General features: G+C 40.6%; 1 protein-coding gene and 1 long non-coding RNA gene across 4 annotated transcripts in view; both read left to right on the top strand.

The window, feature by feature from the left end:
* LOC138049877 (uncharacterized) overlaps window positions 1–2,069 on the top strand; it is an 11,666-nt gene extending 9,597 nt beyond the window's left edge. For 2 of the 3 annotated variants that reach the window (XR_011132472.1, XR_011132474.1), the window contains exon 4: window positions 55–1,340. This is a non-coding gene — a long non-coding RNA (uncharacterized lncRNA). Of the gene's footprint in view, window positions 1–54; window positions 1,607–1,866 lie in introns of those variants that run through there. The other variant, XR_011132473.1, reaches the window with a different exon arrangement.
* A 6,942-nt stretch (window positions 2,070–9,011) lies between these two features.
* Window positions 9,012–10,000, top strand: part of LOC138049876 (COMM domain-containing protein 7-like) — a 5,187-nt gene continuing 4,198 nt past the window's right edge. The window contains exon 1 of the mRNA XM_068896347.1: window positions 9,012–9,407. Within this exon, the coding sequence (XP_068752448.1) occupies window positions 9,110–9,407 (298 nt within the window). The 5' untranslated portion in view covers window positions 9,012–9,109. The remainder of the gene's footprint in view (window positions 9,408–10,000) is intronic.

The raw sequence follows: 10,000 nt of genomic DNA, 5'->3' as shown, positions 1-10,000 counted from the left end.
GACTAGACACTTGAATAAAGTTCCTTTCTTTCTATTTTTTTTTTTTTACTCCAGTAACATGTTGAAGATGCGGTCAAGAGAAAACCTTGGGCCTGTGCTCTGGAGAAGATGACAGGAAGTAAAGGAGGTGGATGTTTCAGCCATCACTGAGTATTTTAAACTCTTGTATGACTGGATGAAGAAACAAAGAAAGGAGATCGGTGATGCTCCACTGGGGTGAGACGAGTACCCTACAATGACTTCTACATGACTACAGACTGAACAAGTTAAGGCAGGTCCAACATCTGGGATTCCTTTCCTCATTCCAGTCATGTTTTACTTTAACGTGATGGTCTTAGCATTTCCATTTGCAGCGTTGGTTTGGTAAAAATGTTTTCAAAAGCAGTAATAGACTCAAGGGCAATGCTTAATGTGCATCCCTTGTTTGGTTTCTGTTGGGTAGGCATATGCGCATAAGGTGCTCGGTCTATAACCATGAAATTGAATTTTTTGTGTGACTTGACCGAAAAATGGTTTTGGGGTTCCTTTTATTCCATAAACAACTTGAGGAAAGAGGAAAATTCTACGACATCTTTTAGAAACTTAAGCCTTTTTTCCAGTGACTTCTTGTTTATCGATAACTCTATAGTGTAAATTCTCGATATTGATCGATTCACATACTGAAGACTCTAAAACTTTTTATTTTGATCAGCAATAAACTGCTTTTGCTCTCCTGAAATTTTTTTACATAGCCATGGATGGACCTGTCAGTTCTGCAGCCATTCAATTTTTCCATTTCACTCTGACAATTGAGGATTGTGAGCATTTTCAGCTTTTTGTCAACTCCAACTCTGACTGTTTGTGCTCCAAGGATACTCTAAATTCTATAACATACTGATGATTTAGTAGTAGATAAAATATGAGTGGGAGATCTGTATGGGCCTTTACAATGGCGAGCCGATAGGTGAGCCATTGTAAACGTCGATTCAGATCGGACTCGAATATTTTATCCTGCTTGTTATATGATTACATTGAATTAAATGCACAGTATTGTTATTTTAATCAGTAGAGTTCTGTATCAAAAGTTTATGAATACTAATTAGCTGAGCAGTAGTTTAATAATAATATTCATCAACCCCAGTTGATTTGTATTGGTGTTTACAGTTGTGTACAATATGTGATGTGAATACTGTGCTGGGATTGGTTTGCACCCTAATGAATTATTAATGAATTTTACAACCACAATTACAGACTTTATCTAATATTGTTTGACACTGTGTGACCCCCCTTTTGAAAAATCCTGGCTACACCCCTGCATTGTGGTCCTGTGTATGGGCATCCTTCTTTAAATTTACAAATATTTGTGAATAACTTTTATTCTGTCTTGGATAAAAAAAAAAGCTCTGCTTGATATCTGGTGGTTTTAACATTAATCTCTTAAACTATGATAATCATGCCCCTACAGAAGAATTCGTAAATACCTTAAGTTCCTTAATTATGGTGTATCAGTTCGGGGAAATACTTATAGTTCTACTCTTAGATCCTTAACAATTCTACAAAAGAGAGCCATATGTATTAATTACTACCTTGTCAAAACCAGATGAACACTCTGAGCCTCTCTGCAAAAGTAAAGTAAAGTAAAGTAAAGCAACCATATTTAACGTCGATAACTCGTAACAGTAATTCAACTGACAAACCTGAGGTCGACGGTGCGCTCATTTTACTCCCCCCTCTCCATCAGTGCTCCGTTTTACGGGTATTTAAAGCTACTTAGCTACACGGAAAGGAAAGAAGTCGAAACAAGGATGCGAGATCCGGGAATCGAACTCAGGACCTCTTGCACCAAGGCCGCGCACTAACCGACTGTGCCATCCTTGCTCCTTAAAGCTCTGGAAATTTTAAAATAAAAGGACATTGTTTTCTTTTACGTAGTTTTTATGTATCAGTATCATAACAACCCTCTTCCCTCATCTTTTGATAATTTCTTCAGGACAGTATCATCAATTTATCAATACAAAACCAGATTTGCTAAATCAAGTAATATTACATAAAAAATATCAAAACTAACTATGGTCAATTTAACATTTGCTTTGCAGCTGCCAAAATTTGGAATAATTTAAACATCTACCCAAAAAGAATTCAACAAGGAAGTAAAGCTAAACATCTTGCAGACTTATGAATGTTCATCTGGGCCCGGTTGTTCGAAATCAGATTAACTTAATCCAGGATTAGCGTATACTTTTATTTCAAGTTTTAATTTTTCGGTGAAAGTTTCTTTTGCTTATTTTTGTTTTTCAAGATTGACTTCTTCTAATGCAAGGTTTTGCCGAATATCAACAGCGTTGAACAGCTCTTGGGAGTAGAGAAATAAACTTTTAGCGAGAAGCAGAAACGAAGCTAAATTTAATACTTTATTCTCTCCGGAACACCACTCTCAGAAATTACAAAGACGCACGTGTTTATTGAAAGTCGAGGAGCAATAGAGACGCCCCCTCTAAGCATGCAAGTGTCACGGATAGAAATGTAACACAACAATGTTCGAGGCACTACAAACTCCTTGGTTAATTTTTAATCTGGGATTAGCGTTAATCGGCCTTTGAACAAACCGGGCCCTGGTATTTAGTAATGTAGTACTTAGTATTGTAATTCATCTTTTTCTGCTGTAATTTGATTTTCTCATGATATTATCTGTTCCTTAAAATTATCTTTTCAAGCTTTAATATAATTTTTTTTAATTTGCTCTGAGTGGACTATTAACAAATTTTAGTATCAATTATTTTTTGTGATTGTAATATGTTTAAATATGGTAAAAAAGCTTGTTGTTGAAATATATTTTTGATTCAAGACAACGCTTATTTTATGTAACCTCAGTGTTTGGCTTTACAACGACTTGGAACTTGGTCCTCCTCCTTCACTCTGCGGGGTGGGGTCTGTCACAAGCTCAGCCTGCATATCCAAATTCAGAAAAAGTGGCAACTAACAACTAGTTGAGCTTAATTGAATTGATAAAATCTGCTCAGCTACCCCAGTTCAAAAGAGAACCTTGAATTAACATGAAATAAAGAACTATGATTCTAGTTGAGTGTTTTTTTGATATATGACGGCTTTTGCATAGATTAGTAGGATGCAGGGAGAAATGAGTCCTTATAAACTAAAAAATGAAGGAATGAAGGGAAGAATGAATGAAAAAAGTAGAACGAATGTAAAAACAAGGTTTAACCGCACACCGGTGGCTCAGTTGGATGAGCACTGGGTTGTCACGCGGGAGGTCGTGAGTTCAACTCGGGCCGGACCAACACTTAGGGTCTTTAAATAACTGAGGAGAAAGTGCTGCAAATGGTTAGACTCTCTAGTCTTCTCGGATAAGGACGATAAGCCGGAGGTCCCGTAAAAGAACCCACACACTGTTCGTAAAGAGTAAGGCATGTAGTTCCCAGTGTTGTAGCCTGCGAGCAGGCTCACCTTATAGGCGGTGGATCCGCAACCGCGAGCCACCTCGCCCCATTCTTCTCCATTCTTCCGCCGCCCTTGCCTATCAAGTGAGCCTGCTCGCAGGCTACCGGTGTTGTGGTCTGGGTAGGGTGGAGGTCTAGGGTAGGGTAGGGTGGAGCACCTCGCATAGGACCTCAAGTCCTGTTCGTGCTCCTTCCCTCTGGGCAGGTTTGCCCAGTAGAAGAGACAAGTAGAAGTCACTTTATTTAACGATGCACGCTGGCGGTGTGCCCTTTACCCCCCTCCCTCTGTCAGTGCTCCATTTTACGGCTATATTTAACAATTAGACCCGTAGCCCTTGCTTGACCCATAGCCAGCAAGGGGTCAATAGGGGTCAAGAGGATCGAACTGGGTACCTCTTGCCCGGAAAGCGGCAGGTACAAAACACAGGTCACAGATCATTGTTTTACCAATACAGAAAGTGTCGTAAACATTAATAAATGCCAACCTTTTGGCATTTAGGTTAGCTTTTATGAATGTTTAGGATACTTTCTGTATTGGTAAAACAATGACCTGTGACATGTGTTTTGTACCTGCCACCACGAAAGCCGCGCAATTATCAACTGGGCTATGCCTGCTCCTTGTATTGACATGAATGAATGAATTAGAATGAATGAATTTTGCACTCTAGCTCACAATTTAGCTCTATACCAAGGCTTGCCGTTCGCCAACCCATCTTCCGAAGGGGATCACAACACCTGGAACTACACGGCAAACGAACCATTATTTTGTCTTTCTTTTAATTTCGTCATTTTGGCAAAGTCGAGAGACTTGCTATGCAAGTAACAACGTGTTAAACACTCTCTGACTAAATTTTTAATAAACAAAATGATTATCCATTGCAGTGTCACCCGAGCACAGTCCCATCTCGGGTCCCGTACGAAGTGAAGCACCCGCTACGCCATCCACGCATAGGGGCTTTTCAGGGCCAATGAAAGACAATCAATGAAACAAAAGAACACACAATAACTGTTAAGAATCCCAAACATTTTGATGGAGAAACATCCAAATGCGAGGGGTGTAGATGCAGAGACTTTAATCCCACAGTCAGCAACGCAAGTTCAACCCGTTATATTCGAAGAGATCATAGGTAGTGTACTGATGGGTGTAACTGGGGACATAATAGTTAGGTCTTACACCAAGTACTCCAATAGGGTTACTTCCATTTTGATATCCTTGAGCTTCGCGGCAACATCAAACACTACATATAAAAGTACACCAACCGTACTTTTTTGCCGACGCCGAGCATTTCCCGAAGATCTTCGCCAAAGGATTTGTTCGTTTGTTCGGCATTGTTGTCAAAACGTGGGCAAAGTGTTCATGTTAGGCCCATAAGACGTTCCATACATTACAACTTTAAATACGGTATATACCACACGAAGTGTCCTTTTAGAACGTTAGACATCATCCACCCTAATTTACCCCAATCCGCCATAAGTTACACTAACTTAACATCGTTAACCCTCAGGTACCCTAAGTTCACCTCGTTTTACCACGTTTACCCACATCTACCCTAAGTAAACCACGTTTACCCACATCTACCCTAAGTTAACCAGGTTTAACCACATCTACCCTAAGTGAACCACGTTTAACCACATCTACCCCAAGTTAACAACGTTTACCCATATTTACCCTTATTTAACCACGTTTACTCACATGTACCCTTACTTAACCACGTTAACCCATATGTACCCTAAGTGAACCCCGTTTAACCACATTTACCCTTAGTGAACCACGTTTACCCACATCTACGACATCTACCACGTTTACCCTCACCTACCCTAAGTTAATCACGTTTACCCACATCTACCGTAAGTTAACCACGTTTACCCTCATCTACCCTAAGTGAACCACGTTTAACCACATCTACCCTAAGTGAACCACGTTTAACCACATCTACCCTTAGTTAACCATGTTTACCCACATCTACCCTTAGTTAACCACGTTTACCCACATCTACCTTAAGTTAACAACCTTTAACCACATTTACCCTTAGTTAACCACGTTTAACCACATCTACCCTAAGTGAACCACGTTTAACCACATCTACCCTTAGTTAACCACGTTTAACCACATCTACCCTTAGTTAACCACGTTTACCCACATCTACCCTAAGTTAACCACGTTTACCCACATCTACCCTAAGTGAACCACGTTTAACCAAATCTACCCTAAGTTAACCACGTTTACCCACAACTACTCTAAATTAACAACCTTTTACCACATTTACCCTTAGTTAACCACGTTTAACCACATCTTCCCCAAGTAAACCACGTTTACACACATCTACCCTAAGTGAACCTCGTTTAACCACATCTACTCTTAGTTAACCACGTTTACCCACATGTACCCTTAGTGAACCACGTTTAATCACATCTACCCTAAGTGAACCACGTTTAACCACAACTACCCTAAGTGAACCACGTTTAACCACATCTACCCCAGGTGAACGACGTTTACCCACATTTACCCAAAGTGAACAACCTTTAACCACATCTACCCTAAGTGAACTACGTTTAACCACATCTACCCTAAGTGAACCACGTTTACCCTCATCTACCCTAAGTGAACCACGTTTAACCACATCTACCCCAAGTGAACCACGTTTAACCACATCTACCCCAAGTGAACCACGTTTAACCACTTCTACCCTAAGTGAACCACGTTTAACCACATCTACCCCAAGTAAACCACGTTTAACCACATCTATCCTAAGTTAACCACGTTTTCTCACATGTACCATAAGTGAACCACGTTTAACCAAATCTACCCTTAGTTAAGCACGTTTACCCACATGTACCCTAAGTTAACCACGTTTATACTCATCCACCCTAAGTGAACCACGTTTACCCACATGTACCCTAAGTAAACCACGTTTACCCACATCTACCCTTAGTGAACCACGTTTACTCTCATCCACCCTAAGTGAACCACGTTTACCCTCATCTACCCTAAGGGGACCACGTTTACCCTCATCTACCCTAAGGTAACCACGTTTACCCACATCTACCCTTAGTTAACCTCGTTTTCTCACATCTACCCTAAGTGAACCACGTTTACCCACATGTACCCTAAGTGAAACACGTTTACCAACATCTACGCTAAGATAAGCACGTTTACCCACATATACCCTAAGATAACCACGTTTACCCTCATCTACCCTAACTTAACCACGTTTTCCCACATCTACCCTAAGTGAACGACGTTTAACCACATCTACCCCAAGTTAACCATCTTTACTCACATCTACCCTTAGTTAACCACGTTTACCCGCATCTACCCTAAGTGAACGACGTTTAACCACATCTACCCCAAGTTAACCATCTTTACTCACATCTACCCTTAGTTAACCACTTTTACCCAAATGTACCCTAAGTGAACCACGTCTATATACTGCTCAGCGCATTTCTTCTTGGTGTCCCACTATCCTTTATCCTGTTTTTGTGGGTTTCAGCTGGAAAGTCTCGAACACTTATTTTTCTTTTGTCCTCTTGTTCAGAGTGGGTATGCTTGGGTCCAGACTCAACTCTCCCGGGCTTCCCCTCTGGCTCCGTCTATTTCTCTTCGCCATGCCCTCTTTGGTTTTGGTTTTTCGTCGGATGAGATGCGTTGCGTTCCCAGGGTATTTTGCTACCTGTTGAACGTTTGTAAATATCTGGTCTGGTTACAGCGCAATGATCACCGTTTTCGCTCAGAGCCCCCCAGTGCAGTTCACCTTATCTCTGGTTATAAAGGCCCGCCTACGTTTTTATCTGCCTTTGTATTTTAAACGTTTTAACTCTAGCCGTCGCCGCAAATACTTCCAGTGGGGTGGTAACGGCGTATTTGGACACATTAGTGGTTCCTCCTTCGTTTACTCTTTCTAGTTCATTCGCTCTTGTAAATATTGCTTACACTTATTATTTTAATCCTTTTTTTTGTTGTTTTGCCTTTTATTAGCATGTTTCGCGTTTTAGGTTTTTTATCTCTGTAGGAGAGATAAAAGGATCTGTAGGAGAGGCGGGGTTCGACTCCCCGACGAATTTGGTGTGCTGGCCCCGTTTAGGGGGTGCTCCCTCTCCCGGGCGATCCCCATTTCTATTGTTTCCATTTTCTGTTGTCAAGACTTCCGGGCATCGGGGGATCGCCTAAATACAAAAAAAAAACGTTTAACCACATCTACCCTTAGTTAACCACGTTTACCCACATCTACCCTTAGTTAACCACGTTTACATCTATCCTAAGCGAACCACGTTTACCCACATCTACCATAAGTTAACCACGTTTAACCACATCTACCCTAAATTGACCACGTTTACCCACATCTACCCTAAGTGAACCACGTTTACATCTACCTTAAGTTAACTACATTGACTCACATCTACCCTAAGTAAAGTATGTTTACCCACGTTTACCCTTAGTTAACCACGTTTACCTACATCTGCCCCAATTTAACCACGTTTATCCACATCTATCCTAAGCTAACCTCATTAACCTTTAGTTAACCACGTTTACCCACATCTACACTAAGTTAACCGTGTTTTCCCACATCTACCCTAAGCTAACCTTTTTCGACCACTTTTACCTCTAGTTAACCACGTTTACCGTCATCTACCCCAAGCTAAGCTCGTTCTACTACGTTTACCCTCATCTACCCTAACTGAACCCCGTTTACCCGCCCAGGGCTTATAACCGGAATTTTACGGTATGCTGGATACCTTCTTTAGGGTTCGCGTAAGTTGACCAAAATATCCGAACGTTTTTAGGCTATTTGGCAAGGTATTCTATAATGTGGCTTTGGATGATCTTTCGGGGGAAGAAAAGACTTCTCAACAATCCTGCTCTTTCTTATCTTTATTTGGTCTTCTTGGGTCGATCTTCAACTAGTCCTTGCTTAACTCTTAATTTGTTAGGAATACAGCTCTTTTTATATGTTCTTAATCTGACTGAACAAACAACTGCCAATCACACGTCAAAATGACGCCTGCAAGACGCACTACGCCTGCGCGTGAGCACATTAATATATTTTTTCCACAACAAAGAAAGTCACGTTGTCTCGACGAGATCTTACAGGTTTGTCAACATCAGATTAGCACGAACGGAGTATGATGACGAGTCACAAAGATTACAAGAAACGAGTTACAATATCTAGAATCAAGTTATACAACAAATTTACAAAGAAAATTACGATTTATGATTATTACATAACTGTGTTAAACAATAGACAAAAGAAGGAAAGGACAAGCGTAAATTTATCTGGCATACGTTTTTCAGGCAGAACAGGACAGTAAATCCCGGGCTACAATTAACTTGGGGTAGATGTGGTTAAACCTGGTTAACTTAGGGTAGATGTGGGTAAACGTGGTTTACTTAGGGTAGATGTGGGTAAACGTGGTAAAACGAGGTGAACTTAGGGTACCTGAGGGTTAACGATGTTAAGTTAGTGTAACTTATGGCGGATTGGGGTAAATTAGGGTGGATGATGTCTAACGTTCTAAAAGGACACTTCGTGTGGTATATACCGAATTTAAAGTTGTAATGTATGGGACGTCTTATGGGCCTAACATGAACGCTTTGCCCGTTTTTCGGATCAGTCAGACTCTTCTCTGTTCTGGCGCAGTTTAGTTCCTGGAGCAAACTACGGTATTAGCTTGCATAAATGACCTCTTTTCACTTCACGAAGGTTCCACCAGAGGAACAGATGATTGTAGATATCAAGTCGCTTAACAGGCTCGAAGAAAATATCTTTTGTCAGCTCGTTGACATTGTATTTTCGTTTCTGGTGTCGCCCAGGGAAAGCTCGAGATTTTTATCTCAGGTTTCCGATTTTGCAGCTGATCATGGATTAAGCTTCAGTGCCTTTAAAAATGTCGTCAAAAGCCTTCTCAGTTTCTTGAAGAATGCAATGAAAGGCAATTTAACCCCAGCTCAAGTGAAAGAAGATCTGGAACATCTTGGTAAGGACTGGGGCAATTTGAATCCAATTCTTTGATTGCGCCGGACGTCACGGCGCACGGCCATGTTTGTGGAAAGAAAAATAGCGAAAAAGTCTTTTGGGAATTTGACTCTATTATTATGCAAAAATTGAGTGACAATTTTCTATTGTTTTGCCACCAACATGGCCGTCTTATCACGTGAGTGCAATCAAATAACCCATACCCTGGGTCCTCCCATTCTTTCGTTAGCCACACCCCACCCCACCCCCACCAAAGATGGCGAATTTGCAAACAGGAGTATGGATTTATTTTCTCCAAACAAGTAGATAAAGTTTCAATTGTTTGAACAGATTTTTCATAGGTGCTGACAAAGTATAAACTCCTGCAAGTTAACAACAACTGTAATATTCCCATCGTTCACTTCAATCTCAGATGCATAAATAAGGCCTCCTTGGTATGACTAATTATTGATATATCTTTACCTAAAACATTTAATATACTGTTGTTTACTGCTTCATCTGAGCATGTATGGTTTCATATCACATTAGTTGGAGTATTTTGGTGTTTGCAAACTAATACCTATGTACTTTTCACATAAGTAGAACTGAATTCTC

This window comes from Montipora capricornis, chromosome 5, assembly GCF_036669925.1.
Source record: "Montipora capricornis isolate CH-2021 chromosome 5, ASM3666992v2, whole genome shotgun sequence".
NCBI classification, from domain to species: Eukaryota; Metazoa; Cnidaria; class Anthozoa; order Scleractinia; family Acroporidae; genus Montipora; species Montipora capricornis.
This window is presented reverse-complemented; position numbering and strand designations above follow the sequence as displayed.